An 18,234-nucleotide genomic window follows, 5' to 3' on the forward strand; every position below is an offset into this window, starting at 1 on the left:
GATGATGCCACTAAAAACATATGAGGAGAGGAAAAAAGAAATGATTAGCAATTGAAAAATCCAAGACTCCAAATTTACCAGCATCAAGCTCAATGACTTCCATGTTTGTCGCTCTGTAGCGAGGACTATCAGCAGGACCAATAGTTAAAGCAGAATGAGCATTAGTGACAGTAGATTTCCTTGATGTTCCTTGCAGGCTCTTACTTAGTCCCACGAGATAGACTGCATCTCCACGACATAACGGAGGTTCTGATGCAAATCTTAAATCAAGTCAGAAATTAACTTTCTCCCATTACAATAAGCAAAATAGAGTGCCATTCATATAATATAATTACATTAAAATCGATAACATCAGAAAGCTTATCAATTTAAAGCAGATAACGTGCACATTATTCGGATTTTAGCTCTGTGTCAAGGATTTGACTAATATTGTTTCAAAATGTACATGGGCGTTATGTGCTCTTGAACTATCCCGTACTCTGCAGATGGAAAGTAGTGCTTTTTAGCGAGGACTGAGGAGGGTATGCCCAAGCTGGGTTTCACTTCATACAAATGTTACATGTACTACTATGGAGTAATAGAATCCAACTGCCATAAAACAATTGTGAGAAGATCGGTCATTCAATGAAGAAAAGTAGGCGTACCGGGAAGAAGTTTAGCAGCACGAACTACTGACGCACCACCAGCTCCCAGAGCAGAAGGGTCATACGCAACAAGAGCATAATTATGAACAGGATGGAGGAAAACAACCTGCATATGAAGTCGGTGCGTAAAAATAACACATGGCATCCTTCAGAACAGCTAACATAAACACATTTACCTCTCCAGGGATCTCCATGGGAAAGGCAGCAAAAGAGAGCATCACGTCAGACGTAGAAATCACAACAGTGGTTCTGTCAACAGCAACCAGTCCCATGTTAGGAGAATGGCATACAATAATACCAGTTCCAGAAGAATGTTCTGACTGCACGGCATCAAGCATGCATGACCGTGGTACATGAACCTGCCAGTTGTGACATCAGGTCAACTACTGCTTTTAAGATTAAACACGAATCAGAGAAAGCAAGAAGTTAGTCCTCAAAACAATATTTATCATACTGCAGTTTATTTTGCAATGATACCTCATTATTTTGATCTACGAGTGAAATACCAAAACGTAATCTGAGAAAACACGAAAAAGAAGCTACATAAAAACTTTAAAGGACATATGCTTAACGGAGATAGTGAGATGAAACAAAAATTCAAATCTCACAGCAGCATTTTGGTAAATACATTAATAAGCAAAATACAGAAGCAACTGCAAACAGATGTACAATGCAGTGACAAAACACAACCAAAAAAGTCAGATGAATAAAGACTAGGTACACTATAGCTCCTCAAAAGGAAAAAAATTACCTCAACCATCACCAGAGTAGGATCTATTACACGCTCAGCTACAGAAGCATTAGTTGTTACAACTACGGAACCTTGATAATCCCCCAAAAAAGCATTTTCTGAGCTACTTGACTCATCCAGCTTTTTTTCCCTAGGCTCATTTAAGGACCAGTTAGCCATAAAAATGCTATCAGCAGAATCCTCTTGTATTTGTTTTTTTGTGGCTCCAACATCAGAGTTATCACAAGAATTTTGCAACTCAGCAACACATTCAGAATTACATTCCACGCTAGTAACACCATTTGTAGAATCCTGATTGAAATTTTGACACACATGCTCAATCAGACTAGCCTCACCAGCACCTGGTAGAACTGGTGGAACTCTATTGTTTTCGAGACCTTGCGCAACGCTAATCGTGCTGGAAGATAACAGTGGGGACTCGGGTGGCAAAGCAGGTTTTCCTGTCCATAAACCATTGCTATCATTGCGAGTGTAAACCAGAGGAGGCCCATACCATTCATGTCGATCCATTGTAATAAGGACAGACTGCAGCAAAAATAAGTGGAAAAAAAAAATCACTCATAATACATGGACAGAATACGTTCACACACAGAAACATTATATATACATGTATTGACATAGATAAACATGAATTTCCTGTAAAGATATAGATAGACACGAAGTTACTACATAAGCATATATGTATGTGTTTGTGTGTGTATAACGACATATGGGTCGACGATTAACTCATTCTCCATAACTTGGCAATCGTATTTGTGATTGTGAACACCCATCAATGCTGATGAAAAAAGGTCATATAGCCAAATATGCATCTTTGAGCTATCTAATCAGAAGATGGGCAAACACATGAATGGAATAAAAGATTAGAATGCAGAATCTTGCAATGCATCACAATCTAATTAAAATACTCTTCAACACATTAAACTCAATAAAAGATATGGAACTATTGCTTCTGGATTTTTAACAATTCAGAGAAAAGCTAAGTTACTTTTAGAATTCAAACGGCTCGATGATTATTACAGACTTTGATTGTCAACCCTCATTGCTCTTGGGTAGAACACTACCTAAAAGTCAGCTATCATGAGGGTTCTAAATGTAGTACTTTGCATTATTGTCATTTATTTCCTGTTAAGGGTAGATTAGTCTTTTGGCTTCATTAGGGTTTGGTTAAGGCTGTTAGGGTTAGCATATATGACTTTATCTTTTTCTCTTGTAACATATTCTCTTTTAGCAATATGATGTCTTTATCCGTTCTCTTTGGATGGTAACAAGGGTACCCTCATGCTCATATAGCGCACAATTCTTTGTATGGAACTTTGCTTCATAGTGGGTCTTGGTGACCAATCATGTAACTATTTGTACTTCTGTGGGGATTGTCAAGGCCTTGATTCCAGTTCGGGTTATTTATCCACCTTTACCTTTTGGGTTCGCACTTGGGCGATGTGGGACTTTGCTTCACAGTGTAGATCTAGTCATCTTTGGATTAAAGCTAACATAGTATATTTAACCTTTATGACTACAAAAGATCTTGTGTTCCACTATCAGATAGCAGAGATATGCAAATGGTTCAGACCATCGCTACTTCTAAGAAGTCAATCTACCACAAATCTCTAGTGTCTCTTTGTCTCCCTTTTTGCGTGTTTATCCTCTAAGATGGGTTGGTTTAGTTTTTCCTCATCATTGTAATAGGAAGGAATCGCTGTTTGTTGCCTTAATGGCTTTAATGAAATTTGCTTCAAATTAAAAAAAAAAAAAAAAAACTAACACAAATCACTAGTAAAAATGCGAGGTTTAAGAGTGCATAAAAATGGGTATCAGGTGATCCCAAAGAGGCACTAGGACACCACTAAGATACTCTATTGTCTATCCTTTCACCCTTTTATTCTTCAACCAAAGTTGCTGCATGTTTCCAACTCCAACAATCTGTCTTCTTGACTAGACACCATCGTGTTGTAAAGTTTCAACATAGACAAAGTATCCCTAAAATTAAGCACTTGGAGGCAGCAGCAGTTTCTGGTAGTAAATCAGCAATGGCTAAAAGACTCAAGCATTTCATTAGGTCAAGCAGCTAGCGCAACTCTCCCTGACTGCAGAGGAAAAATAAACTATCTACAAAAAACATACGCAAGCATAAGTTGAGGGGATTTTACACAACCAATGAGCAAAAACAAATGTGCATTGCAAGAGACAGCAAGGACGGACTGTAGGCTAAAAATAACAGTCCTGTAGTCTCTTGAATGATCAAATTCAACAAGATTAGACCAGACAAGCTTTATCATGGACAACCTAAGAGATGTCTCTTGAATGATCAATTCCTCAAGGTTAGACCAGACAGGCTTTAACACATGGACAAGATAAGAGGATATATCACATGGAACATAAAGGCCATCAGCTCTATGATTCGCTGGTAGCAAAGAATAAGTGTTGCGCCTAAATACTTGGCCTGAACCCAACCACAGTTGTTCTTCTGCCCCAAACAGAGACTATCCCATTTGACGAAAAATAACCTACCAGGAAGTCTTTTAAGGAAACTCAATAATAACTAATACCTTTGCTCGATGTCGATCCTTGTAGCTTATAAATTCCAAAGGCACTCGAGCACCCCTGGTCAGCTTAGAAAGAACAGAAATTAGGTCTTCAAGCCGTGATATTTCCTCACCACCAAATTTTTTAATAATGGAATGGCGTGGAACTTTAGCTCCAAGAAAATATCTGCAATCACGACTATTTCGGTAAGGGATGATAAACGAAAACTCCATGGGGTCTTTATGCTATAGATATTAATAGTGAAAACCACCTTTTGCTGCCGTAGGTGACTGACTTATGAGTACAGAGAGAGAAACAGCCATTACAGCATAGCAAAATTTAGTAGAAAAAGAATTCAAGCATCAATGTTGACTGCATTTGTACACATAAACATACCCTGGTTCTGCAACATACACAAGGCCACAATGGAAACAGAAGTTTCTAGCCTGTCACCACAAAAGCAAAGAAATAACAAAGATAAGAAAAAGATATTCACAATAATCAGCAAAGAAAGTTATTTCAACGGCACATAAGCTATAAGTACCAGAGACAACTCTAAGTAGTATACCAAAATTACAAATAAAAGTTCAGGTACATTTCAGCATACATATATCTTTCCCATGAATGAACTATCGCCTCGAAAAACTTTGTAATCGAATCAAAAAGACCATTCCCCATAGGAAGCTACAATTTTCTTGCGACTTCTTGGAAAAATGTTACGGTGCACACAGTAAATCCTTCATCTATACTTTATGTGAAACTATGGCAACACAGCGATGATATGCCTTTTTAGGAGCTTAGAGAACATATCATGCGTGCCCAAGATGGTAATTGAAGGGACGAAATATAACCCTTTGCAATAGAAAGCAGTGGAGGAATAGGTCAGATTTTCATTATTAGGAACCTCTGAATATTTAAAGCCTTGAACAAGATAAATTCAAGAAAGATTAACAGCTGTTGGCATGCAAAAAAGAATTGAGATCATTCTAAAATATGGGCTTTAACCTTTACTGTACCCAGCCAAAGGTTGCGAGTCTTCCAAGGTATGCTTAGAGCGAAGGCACACAATCAACAAATTGCTAATTAGTTTTACTTCATGTACAACCTAGGAAAACAGTCTTAGGATAAAACAGACAGGACTGGAACTTAGTTTCATCTTGATGAGGAAAAAGTGGGAAGGGGATGGATATATCCCGTGTGATTCAAGTAGAGGATAAAGGGGTACAGGAAGGTACTAAACCCCAAATGAACCGACACCTTTGAAAAGCAATACTCCAGAAAGGCCTCCTTACAAGTATCTGATAAACTATCAGATAAAGATAAGTGCTCGATAAGGCTGCATCCGTACTGGATACTCCAAATGAGTATTTTCAGCTCTATTTTTGTTTCTTCTTAATTCAGATACAGCTCGTCAAGTTCGCATACGGGAGGGATACAACTTGATACATCATATTTGATACAGCAGTTAACCAAAACAATGTTTTGGCCAAACTGTAAATAAACATTCTCGGGTAAATTTTAAAAAGAAAAAAAAAAAAACATGTTCAGCACCGCTTCACGATATCAGTCAGCCAACGAACAAAAAAAACACTCTAGAGTTGTTTCGTCTTTCAACCCAGACACAAAAAAGGCCTAAATGTATCGGTCACAATTACTCACATAGACGAAGATGAAAGCAATGAACGAAAAAGATAGAACTCTCTCTCTCACGGAATGAGGGGCTTCTACTGCTTAGCAAGCAACTAGATCTTAGTATCACATAATAGTTACGGTCTCCAATAAGCACAGGTCGATAACAAGTTGGCAGTGCTTGCCTAATGTGAACCTCTTAGACAGAGAGGGAGATAAAGAGTAACATGAGAATCTGAGATTGTTGATAAGGTGTGGTTTCTAGGGCACATACTGAAATATACTCTGCTAAATTTGTTTCAAATTCTTACTCGACCTAAGCTTTTGTAGACCTCATACATTATCCAATTTTTGTTAGCAGCATACTAAGGAATTCTTTGGTAAACATGTCTATCGTAGATCGATCATTGCTATAGTTAGGAGTGATATGGTTATGTAGTTGGTAGCACAAACGGAATGGTTAGACCAAAATTGACTTTAGAGATGGTAGTTCGAAAAGACCTAGTTTTCTTTCAGATTACAAACACGATGACATCAACTAAACCCAATGGAGACGCCAACCCCAATTGATTGGGACTTAAGGCTCACTTTGCTTTTGTTGTAGTTTGTAATCCTCCTGCAGCGCAATTTGCCGGTTACCGGCTGTGGCGCTTGAGCCCTTGTCTATGTGTCAGATAGCTGACAATCTAGTAGAAGCAAATGTTGAGAAAAAGCTCCAGAGAAGGAAGAAAAAGGTTGGGTCTTTGGTTGGGTTACAAGTCTATCAAGGACACTAGCTAACTCCCCTTGCATGGAAGTATGGAGAAGTGACATCAAATAATCTGGAGCAAGGAAAAAATGAAAGGAATTCCAGTGAAAGCATTTATGGGAATTGTTTAGGCACAAACAATGGGGCAATCAATCAAGAGAGTCTTGTCCAAAAGCCTCCGAAAGTCTAGCTCTGATTCCATGTTAAAGCATCCAACTCAAAACCAATTGGCAATGAGCGAAGCGGCCACCCAGGCTCATATACTAGTTTGGGAGGTTATAATTAACCAATGTGGGATAAGCTCTAACAAGAATATACCAATAAGAATAACTAATGTGGGATAAGCTCTAACAAGAATAACTGAACTAGTAATAAGAGGCATGTACATATAAAATTTTAACCAAGCAAAAATTGGACTGGTTTCACTGAATTGACACGTCTTTCGCTCAATAGATTGCAAGGAAAACATCCACGCACCAAACTTCATAGATGGGAAGGATACTTAGCTGGAGTAAGTCTCAACAGCATCATAAGCACACCAACATTCCATAGAGTTGGGCATCTATCTCCAAGGTGGATACATATAGACTCAGCCTCTTTAAAACGAAAAGGGAAATGTTAAATTCTATCCATTTAGAGGGAACTATAAGATCTGTGTTCTATTAGGCATGCCTATTATATAAAATATAAAGCAAGCCAAAACCACACCCCAATTTCACACTCATATCTCACCATTTCTTTTCCCTGCTCCTATATCCGTACTCATTGGCATATTTATTTGCATTCACATCACTAAATGTGTCTTCTTGTACGTTCATATAACACGGCTAAGAGAAAAGGCATATTGGCCATGCGACTATAAAACTCACAATTACAAGTGTGGCTTTCCTAGCAAGTAAACAATACTAAGCAAAAGCAACAAAACTCAACCAACCTGTTGATATGAAAGAGGGTGTATCACAGCATCACTTACTTCCAAGAAAGAGTAAGGAGTTATAGAGTGTAAATCTTGAACCTGAAGAGCATCCACAGAACATGTCAAATATACCAATAAGGCAACAAGAGAACACTCTTTCTGAACGAAGTACAAGCATGAACAAGTATCAAGAAAAGAGGGGAAAATATGATTGCCAGTAGTAAACCTCACCATCAAGTCTACAGTGAATAGTGCGCCACCCCTTTCAATCTGTAATTCAATTTTCCGGTCCACACTGTCATCAAGTAATGTTTCCATTTCCAGGAACTGAGTAATTACCTGCGGTAGGATATTATCTATCAAAGACAACTCACTCATATCATTTTTCAGCAGTTCAACGTGAAAATTATGGTTCAAATTTTATGATGAGAAAGTAGCATGAACAGATCAATCAAAAATTGAAACCGGTTAGTGGAACAAAGACTCTTTGGAATTCCCATCGTGCATACTTGCAATCTACTTAGTTAACATATAATCTAAGTTATCTAACTGTAAACAAGCAAACAGCAACACTACCCTTTTAGCTAAACATTATAAGATAGAAAACCGAAAAGTTGATGAAACACAAAGGCAAGAGGAGCATAAAGAGAAAGGACAATAATTGTATCTCTGATAGCAATTTCACTTGAAATTAGAAAATACTAAAAATTATTTATAGTAAAACATATAGGAAGAATTAAGTACTTGAAACAGAATTGGTGTTGATGCGTATGGTACACAATTGAACAAAAACTTACATCCCCATTTACACGGACAAGCACATCACCAGGCTGCAAAAGATGGTGAGCTGGGCCACCGGGCACCTGAGCAGATCAAGAATGATGGTAGAATCAGTAGACATTTGAGAAGATGACAAATTTCCACTCTATTAAGTCTGCCACAATGGAAAAAGTACACTTACAGCAGAATCAACAACAAGCATCCCAGTTTCACCTAGCCGAGATGCGTGGCGCACCATCTAATCCACTCAAGAAACTCATCAAGGCATCAGTGTTACAATTCTTACTTTGAGATTACTTCGAGAAACCATTGAAACAAAAGAATACAGATTTTACAAAGGCCTAACTACCTGTTCTGTTTCAATTCGGAGACCAAGGCGACGTGTCTCATCAAATCCTTTGTGAAGTAATGTCACCTATATCATGAATCACAATTAATCACCAATTGTGTGCACACACTAAAATAAAAGATACATGCAACAATGTTATCTTACTTGTAACGATTATTGCTTTATGCGGACCTTGGTGTTACTTTGCACATTACCATTTTCTTCTATCATCTTGTTTTTTGTTTTGGTTGAGAGTGAGAGGAGGAAAATACTGCGGTTTAAGATTAAGAAGATGTATCGAAAATCCATCATCGTTGCAACATGACATGCATAAGCAAGAGGCATAACAAAAGGCCACAGAAACCCAAAGTCATCTGAGGCCCCGTTTGATAAACATCTTGAACGTTGGGATTGGATTGCTAAGGTGAGGGTATTAGCAATCCAATCCCATCTCAAACAAATATGATATTACTAATCCCATCATCTAATCCCATCCCAAACAAACATACTCATTATCAATCCATTCTCATTACCAATCCCAATCCTAATCCCATCTCCTTACGAATTCCATCAATCTATCCTGTTATCAAACGGGGTCTCTAGTATTGAGATCCATTTCCTAATATCGTATTCAAAACATGTAGAAAGGCACCACTTCATAGGTGTTAATTTAATGGTCATGAAAGGAGATGTAGTGAGGGTGAGAAAATGTACATGAGATTAATGGATTTGGAGATAGAAATAGGTAGTGCTGTCCTCAGTTTGCACTGCGTATGCTTTTGTAATAGACTAAAGGCAAACACAAGCTTTAAGAAGTGAGAGAAGAATCTCGTTGCACAACATAGGTTACTGATCTTTGTTTTTGGTAGGAGAGTAACTGAGTTGAAACAGGCAGAGTGAGGGCTATTCAGTCCAGGCTCCATTGTAGTGAGGTCGTGTTTGAGCCTGGCTAGAGCTAACATGCCTTTTTCCATACTCCTCTTGATGAAATTGAGCTTAAATCAAGTAGCTGAGGAGTAGCAACGATAAATCCAAGGTTACATAGAAAAGTTGATCATGACAAGCCCAGTTATGATTAGATTTTCTTAAGAAAGAAACATGGGTTGCATAAGTATTTGGGCGGACAAACTTTGGCCTTATTTGTTAGAGAATTTAAAATGCCTTTCAAGTTGGAATAATTTGATACAAAAGAAAAATAAACTGAAAAACATATTTTTTGCAATCAAGAAACTATTAAATAGCTTGATATACATAGTTGGACCCATTTCCTAACTACTTAAGCTTTGGGGACAATTGGTACTTAACAGAATCAACTTACTCAAAGATGTTATATTATATACTGCAAATGCAGTTTCAAGAGAACCTAACCAAATGGGAGCATTTATAAAATCAAAGCCCTACAACAATAAGAATTAACAAACCTGAAGTGTACCGCGAGGAATATAAACTGCCCCCCAACCATCTGTACAAGAATCCCTTCCCTTCTGCAAGAATTTTAATGCCCTTACAACCTGCAATTTAGTAGAACAACTGTTTATTGCTTAGAGACTGACATTTAATCCTGATGACAGAACTAATCAATTGAAATTTAGGGATAATACAAAGAGGATTGATGTGGGTAATTCAAGGATATTTTCAGACTGGAATCCCAGAGTTCAACATTGAAAGAGAATTTCATGAGCAATGTAGCTTCAGTTTGATTCATTTTGAAGGGAGTGAAACTACAGGTCGTGAAGGACAGATACCATAATTCAGACTTGATTTTGAAAACACAAATTAACATGGTAATCTTCAAGTTTCTTTTCCGAAGAATTCAATCATATTCCTCATTGTCTTATGAATCAGAATAGGAAGGCTGTTCCATAGAAATAAGGCAATGTAAATTGGTAGCAGCATCTGCTGGAAAATCTTTTTACACCCTATTCAACAACTCTTGTTTCCTTAGTAAGTTTTCTAATCCAACACATGGAGGTATAAAGGCCATATTGTTTAGTAGAAATTCTTCTGTTTAGGTAGACAAAGTGGAACTTTTTGCTTTCTGGAATCATAAACTAATAACATCTGAGACTTCTTAGTGATGGATACTGCTGATCAAAGTTGATCTCAAATGTTCCCCGCTTTCCCTAGGCCCACAAACCCAAAGGTGACGATGAGCTAAACAAAAATAGTGTGGAAACAAGTGAATATTGACAAACATAAATAAGACAAATGTAACGTGTGGAGAAAATAAGATTAAACCAAAAGGACATGCCTTAGAGTATGTAGTGCAAATTTAAGAAACACAATTAACAGTAAACTAGATTTAGAAATCTGCACGAAAATGAACCAATGAAGGTATCATGCATGGCTACACAAAAGGTTCAAAAGTGCCATGGAGAAAAGAACAAGAACTGACAAATATAACTCAAAACAGCATTTGATTTAGCAAATTCAGGCTACATAATCATTTCCCCAATGGATGGAACAAGAATAATTGAAAAAAATAGTAATAAGAACAAAGAGAACAATGGCAAAGTTATACCAAAATCTTCTCCATTGTTTGGGCAGGCAAAAAAGATAGCTTTTATCCACTTAATTTTTTACTAACATGAGCTTTTAAGTACTTCTTAATTCAAAAACCTAAGGATCAGATGACTTATTTGCAGAAAGGTAACTTCACATTACTTTCGATATAAGCGTGTAACTTCACATTATTTGCAGAAAGGTAACTCAGTTGCATTCTAGTAGGTCATCAGGGAACATATTAGAAGCATGGCACAGAAGTTGCCGCCCATATTTGAAAAGATACTCACTCTGTCTAGAGGCAGGAAAAATGCTGAAGAACTGGTCGTCTTGCCCCCAGCATTCAATGCCACTGCCCTACCTTGCGAATCAATCACTGGGGAACCACTTGAACCCCCTTTAGTCCCAGATGCTGCCTATAAGTAAGTAAATACAGAGTTAGCCACAGAAAAAAACCAACAAAGGCTTTCTTATATCACCAAAAAAAAATAGTAAGGATGCATTAACATTGAGTTACCAGCAAAATGCTGCTCGACAAGAATGTCCCACAAAATTAAAGAACTCTCTTTTCTTTCTTTTTTCCTGTGTCTTTTTCTGACACTTAAGCATTTAGAACTTCCATAAGTTTCCATAGACCCTAGCCCCAAAAGTATAAATACTAAAAGCTTCTTAGCCTCATACATAAAGAGAACTGCAGGCACTGTTAACAATGCAAACACTGCAACACACCACTACTACGGCACCTTTACACAGCTTGATATTGCTTGTCCACAGCCCGCATTTCCACCATTCCACCACACATGCGGAGCCAGAATTTAATTTAAATTTTTTTTTTTGGGTGAAATCTTATGCCTTGTTTGTTTTACTTTTTGAAAAGCATTTTTCAAAAGATTCCCCATACTTCCAACCATATCTCTCTCTATGTCTCTCCACTTATTACCCCTACTACTCTCATAATTATTTTTTTCAAAAACCAATCGAAACAAAGCATTAGTTTTCCATATTTGTTTGTCAAAACTAAGTATCTGGATTGAGGTCGTAACAAGAAAGTACGGAGTATACATCAATATGATACAAATTTGATTTATAAAGGACTCAACACTCTCCATATTTTATAACTGATTCATTAAGGGGATATAGAGGGAAAGAAGAGCTGACAAGAAATGGGGAAAATGAAGGGTTGGAGAGAGAGAGAGAGAGAGAGAGAGAGAGAGAGAGAGAGAGAGAGAGAATATATCCCAAGCTTTGAAGACGATATAAAATCATTGGCAATTACATTAGGAAATAAATTTAAACTCAAGGTACTATTTATCTCGTGAGGGGTGCTTTTGCAAGAACTCCTAAAAATTACAGGCATATAAATCAATCTTTTGAAAGTATGAGTGGTAACTGTCTCCACTTGTGCCTCAAGTAGCTTCGCGCTATTTACTATACACGAGGGTGGTTTTGGTGCCTAGAGCGGGAAAAGCAGCTTGGTGCACTCGTGCTCTAAGATGAAGAGTGATAATGGTAGACTCTGATACATACAATCTTAAGTTATTTCTAGAGAAATTTTCTTTTAATAATTAGACCTCCACAAAAATTAATACTCTGTTTCCTATCAAAAACAAATTAGTCTTTGTTTAAGTTAATCAAGCAAACTTGCAAAGCATGTTTCTAGGAGCATTATGCCACACTCGTTATACATTACCTAAGGAAACCTATGAGTTGTACTTGAAACTTGAATTTTTGTGTTGGGATTTGTGACGAAAATGAACAAATAGAAAATCAAAAAAGAGCATTGAAACAAGCTTTGCAGATTCATATCGTTTTCCATTTCCCTTCACAAATCCCTCCATAAATCTAACATTCAAACATGGTATTAAAGAAACAAAAGGGAAAAATCTGGGATCATCGAGGATCACCAAACTTACTGTTCTGGAACCTATCCACGTGTCAGAAATTACGTTCAAGTACACAAATCACATGTTGGTAATTACGTTCAAGTACATAAATCGCTAGGGGATCAGCTACAACATTCTGGTTTCACATCCTACACTGAACATTTTCTATAGGTTCCTGCGTAATAAGTTACAGGCTTGAGAAAGACAAAGGTTAACAGAATGTTTTTTCTGACATCTAGAATTTTCCAAGGGTCCTATACTCCTATCCCTATACTGATATTTGATAGTTAGCTAAATCCACTATATGTTCACAGAAAATGTTTTCACTGCCATCTCGTATTTACCACGGGTCCTTTCCCTGTATTGTTATCAGATAGTTAGGTAAATTCACAGAAATATTTTTACTGACATTTCACATTTTTCCCAGGGTCCTTTCCCTATACTAAAATTTGGTAGTTTGATAAATACACTGGTCTTCTCAAATTCCTATCTTAATGATATCTTACCTGCATTTAGTTTTCCATAACAGGAGTAGCTTCCCTCTTTCTTCTAGGCTTCTTTTCACCAACTAAGCATCATACAAAACCATAAAGAGTTGCCCAAACACGTGTCCAAGAAAATTCTATTCAACATGAAACTAGTTGAACCAAACTAACCATGGTCAAAGGTAAAAATGCCCCGAAAAGAAAAATACACTCACTGAGTCGCTGCAAATTGTTCTACACTAAGAAAGAACAGACATTCACCATTAATGGTACTCAAACTAATAAGACCAATAGAAATTGTGACCATAATGAATGGTAACTGATGGTGATTGTCCCACATTGGTTAATTATAACCTCAAAAACTAGTATATGAGCCGGGCGGCCTCTCCACTCATTGCCAATTGGTTTTGAATTGGATGCTTTGACATGGTATCAGAGATAAGCTTTCAGAGGCTTTTGGACAAGACTCTCTTGATTGTTTGCCCTATTGTTTGGGCCTTAAGTGCACCTTGTTTCATTGTTTGTTGTGGTCCCTAGGTTATGGATCTGTTGTTTATCTCTCCACGTGAGGGTCAGGGATCACACTTGCAGGTCCCGTTAGTGCTTGTCCCACTTTGCTTAATTATAACCTCTCAAACTAGCATATGAGCCTAGGCGGCCTCTCCACTCATTGCCAATTGGTTTTGAGTTGGATGCTTTAACAGTAACAATGCTAACTGATACGAATTGCATACCAATTAACTAACCAGATGATTGAAATAACGCAAACAGAGTTCATATACTCGGTCCTTTCTCAGAGTCCAATGAAAGCATCTATTGACATAATGCTTACCTGTATGTAGAATGTATTGAAGTCATTGTAGCCATCTCTGCACAGTAAAAGGGAGTGATTGTAACTCTTAGTTAATTGATGGCAAGCGGGTAGCACTCTGGCTGTATAACATCTTTCAGAAGCAGAAAGTGTTTCTTCTTGAGGAATCAGTATGGAACAAAAACTAAAACGTAATATAACACAAAACAACTTAATTAATAGTACCACATTACTAAGGATTGTGACAAAAATAAATATCGGAATAGGCAGTAAATAAGTCTTTGCCCCTACTGACAATTGTTGACTCTCAGTGTTTGGCCCAGAAAAACAAAAAGCTAAGGTCACTGCAGCAAAAAAAGATGTGAAGCAAAATAACTGGACTTCCACTCCAGGATCACTTAGGGGGAGAGTGGAGCTGGCATGGTATAGCTGTGAGATGGTGTCTAATTTCACAGAGGCAAAATCTTGAACCCAAAGAAGCAAGATTGAAGATTTTTTGTCGATTAAAAAATACGTCCTTGCAGAAGGTGTGAAATCATGGTTACAAATAAGATAGAGTTGCAATAATCTGCTTTGAGAACCACAAGTTGACATGAGGGGGAAATGCAAAACCTGGGCATAGAAAGAATAATAGCCAATACATTGACAAGAATTGATAGCTACTACATGACTAGAGTAGGTTGGTAAGCACTAATCCATTCTGGATGGACAAAATTACCCTTAATCCTTTTTCTTTAAGATAATCTATTGTTGCCAGCGACAACTATTCTCATCTTGCATGACTTCAGTTCTAGTCATGAGAAGCACTGGGTACGACTTCCCGGTACAATCATTGATGGAGATAAGAATGATAAGAGATTTCTTCCCAGAAAAGGCATTCTGGCTCTTTCTATTGTTTTTGGTTTCTAATGGAGCGGCATGTCAAGTAGAACAATTATTATCGAGAAAAAAAAGTATCGGAAAGGCATGATGCCTCTACAAAAGAACAAAACAAGCTGGATAACCTTCACCCGAAAAACAAAAAAAGCACATAAATTTTGAGAAGCAAAAATAAAGTTTACAATTTGATCAGGGTATCAAAAAAGCTTCCCATGATTCTGATGACAACAAAATAGAGTTATATTTCTTATAAATTTATTACTCTACGGCATCCTAATTCAAACATGAACCAGGAGATTAAACCTCAGGATAATAGACACACTTTCTGTATCAAGAAGCTACATGCATCCTCCTAGCAAATTGACAAATTTCCAAAGGATAATTAAACCTCAAAATATGAGACCATCAACCTATCATACAAAGATATCAAAACTCCCATTATGTGCGTTCTACTTGAGAAGTCAGAAACATAAAATAAGGTATTTAAACCCTCATAATAAAGCTAGTACATACTTCTCATAAATAGGGGCATCTCGGTCCAAACGAGCAAGGGTACCGGCCAAAATGGAGACCTGCAAGTTCAGAGTGCAGTTTACAATAGCTAATAATCCAGTTTTGAAGGACATAATATGATATAAGACTAGCGAGATACTGACTACACAAACACAAGTTGGGAGCTACAAAAGTAATGACGTTATCAGCTTAGAAATTAGTAAACAAATGGGAGGAACAAAACCCCAAAGAATACTATATGTTACCAGTTAAGACCTGGCACAAATTGCAAACCAATTTCATCCACACTTTACGGAGAAAAAAATATCACTGGCCCGGTTGAAGATGTCACTGAAATCATAGATTGTCATCAACTAGACAGCTGGTCCACTCAGATCAACACGGTTGAATTTATTATCTCATTAGCTTACTCTCCAATTTTGTACTCATAACCTGCGTAGGGGCATTTTTATATTTTGAAGATACACAAAAAATAGTCTACATGATATTTCTGGCTTTCACAATCTCTATTTTACGGCATACCCAATCCCATAAGTCGACAGAGTAGACAAACACCTTACGCCCATTTGGAAAGGTGGAAATAGGAAGCAGGATGTGAATATGTCTACAGGGCTACTTTAATCCAGCTATTTGACATGTTTACATATGAGGAGTGATGAGTCATTCCAATCATCTCATTCGAGGCAAAAATAGATCAGCAAATGAAGAGGGAAAACTGGAAAAGATAATCTCTTCCCCACACCATTCTAGAGTAAGAAAGGAGAAGGACCCTAGTGTTGAGAATAATACAGTTTTTTGAGAAAAGATTCCCAACTTCTACAAGCCCTTGATGTGGGATTGTTTCTACACTTAGGCGATGTTTGGATGGTAGCAATCTCGAGAAGGAATTAGAAATGGGATTTTGGATTCTTAAGATTACAATGTTTGGATTTAGTATGAGCGGAATATGATTCTTGATAAGTGAATCCAAGGGCAATCAAATTCCTACACAAAGGGGGAATGCGATCACCCCAACTCCCCCAGTGGACAATCATTTTTCTTTTATGTAATAGAATTTATCAAGAAGGAATCAAGGGAATGCCACCTATGTACATAAGAAAACGAGGAAACAAAAGGGCCATACTGCCAAAAACACCAAAAAGGGACCAATTAATAAAATCCCCTATACACCCCCCTAAACGCCAAAACTATCTAAAAGTCAAGGAATTGATGAACAAGAGACAGATCAATAAAAAGACCTGAATATCATATTAAGGCGGAAACGGAAAAAAATGGAAGGGTGAAACTATTTTCCTGTTATGCCCCACTTTCCCATTAATCATCTCTTTTTTTCTCAAGCTTCATTTTGTAGAGATTTCTTTGATATGCCTCTCACCCTCTATTAAGAAACTGTAGTCATCCAATAAACCCTCTTTAGATTTGCAGTTCTCCCCATCTTAATTACTTAAGAGTTTAACAGCAGAATTTCCGATTTTCTTTTGAGTAGAAATACCTGATTTTTTTATGATATACTGGCTATGTATTTCACTCTTTCTGGTACCGGAGATTACATGGGGGATTTAAATTTGGCTCCTCATTAAGGACTAGCCAACTAAAGTAATACTTAACCAAATGTTAAAAGGGTTTCTTTTTGCAAAATTCACTGAAAACCCATGTCATTTATATGCTTTCAAGGTCAAACCAAACACTTAGAATAGGATTTTGTTTTTCTTTTCCTAGATAAGATTCCCATACACTAGAACGGGATTAGTTAGTATCACATTACTAGGAATGAGTTCTTGGGTATGAGAAACCCATTCTGGATCTTTTAGTCATGCCATCCAAACTGAGCCTTAACGGGAATTCCTACAATTGAGATACCCACTCCTTGTACTGCTCCAGTCATTAAGGGGGACATTTTATCAACTTTATTTTCTACTTAATTTCATGCAAAAGAAACAATTCGCAGGGAAAGCATTCCACACTGGGTGTATATTGCCACATCTGCTAGTAAATATAGCAAAAGATTATTTGAAAGCTAATGATGAGATCATTCCTGATTTGACATGTGGACATCTGAAGGTCAAACTCAGTAATCTTATCTATAGCAACGTAATACTATTAGATTAACTGAAACAAGAAATCGGCTCAATATACCTTCTCCCCACTGTCATTACCAACCACCCTGATTTCTAGGCCAACAGAAGCAGCCTCTGGAGCAAGAGGAATCTCCTCATAGCTCAAAAATTGTATCAACCCAGGGTCAAAACGGAAGAAGCCAAAATCATGAACCTAGAATCAAATGCATATATGTTAGTTCACAGTTCACCCCATATACAGCTGTTTAGCATCACATAACTGCAAGCCACATGCAGGCTACAGCTGCAAAGGATACAACCAATTTTGCTTAGAAGACCAGTCAAAAATTTGAAAAACACTTCAGAGAAATAAAAAGAAGAAGAAGACATATGCACATGCACACAGGCCCAAAATCCAAATGATACATTCGCAAAGCCACAAATACAGTCATACACAGTGAGAATAACACAGAAACAGTTATCTTCAGCCTGTTTGGTATCATTCAATACAAATGAGTTGATTAACAAACCAAATGATCAGATTGCGCTGAAGTAAAAGTAAAAAGGAAGAGGAAAGCTTACAAAAGGATTAACCAAAGTCTCATCTTCAAGAGCCTCACCCCAAATACACAGTAAAAAAAAGAGCCATGCATGATTTGTATATAGGGGCAATTCACTGGCATCAACTGTATAGACCACTACATAAAGGAAAACAAGAAGACTGGCCCCACAGAAACTTGCAAAATAAACCTAGAACATCCTTGGCCAGCTAAGAGTATTAA

At 37.3% G+C, this 18,234-nt stretch overlaps 1 protein-coding gene across 2 annotated transcripts in view; it reads right to left on the bottom strand.

Annotated features, from left to right (window-relative positions):
* LOC131302634 (protease Do-like 7) overlaps positions 1 to 18,234 on the bottom strand; it is a 32,729-nt gene that overhangs the window by 7,140 nt on the left and 7,355 nt on the right. For both annotated transcript variants that reach the window (XM_058329373.1, XM_058329375.1), the window contains exons 3-18: positions 17,532 to 17,666; positions 15,396 to 15,454; positions 14,025 to 14,061; positions 11,115 to 11,240; positions 9,744 to 9,833; positions 8,344 to 8,409; positions 8,176 to 8,232; positions 8,012 to 8,077; positions 7,446 to 7,553; positions 7,233 to 7,313; positions 4,318 to 4,367; positions 3,945 to 4,107; positions 1,396 to 1,920; positions 821 to 1,003; positions 645 to 750; positions 79 to 249 (exon numbers count right to left, since the gene is read on the bottom strand). In XM_058329373.1, the coding sequence (XP_058185356.1) occupies positions 79 to 249; positions 645 to 750; positions 821 to 1,003; positions 1,396 to 1,920; positions 3,945 to 4,107; positions 4,318 to 4,367; positions 7,233 to 7,313; positions 7,446 to 7,553; positions 8,012 to 8,077; positions 8,176 to 8,232; positions 8,344 to 8,409; positions 9,744 to 9,833; positions 11,115 to 11,240; positions 14,025 to 14,061; positions 15,396 to 15,454; positions 17,532 to 17,666 (2,023 nt within the window). The remainder of the gene's footprint in view (positions 1 to 78; positions 250 to 644; positions 751 to 820; positions 1,004 to 1,395; positions 1,921 to 3,944; positions 4,108 to 4,317; positions 4,368 to 7,232; positions 7,314 to 7,445; positions 7,554 to 8,011; positions 8,078 to 8,175; positions 8,233 to 8,343; positions 8,410 to 9,743; positions 9,834 to 11,114; positions 11,241 to 14,024; positions 14,062 to 15,395; positions 15,455 to 17,531; positions 17,667 to 18,234) is intronic.

The sequence above is a fragment of the Rhododendron vialii genome, chromosome 10a (assembly GCF_030253575.1).
Source record: "Rhododendron vialii isolate Sample 1 chromosome 10a, ASM3025357v1".
In the NCBI taxonomy this organism is placed as follows: Eukaryota; Viridiplantae; Streptophyta; class Magnoliopsida; order Ericales; family Ericaceae; genus Rhododendron; species Rhododendron vialii.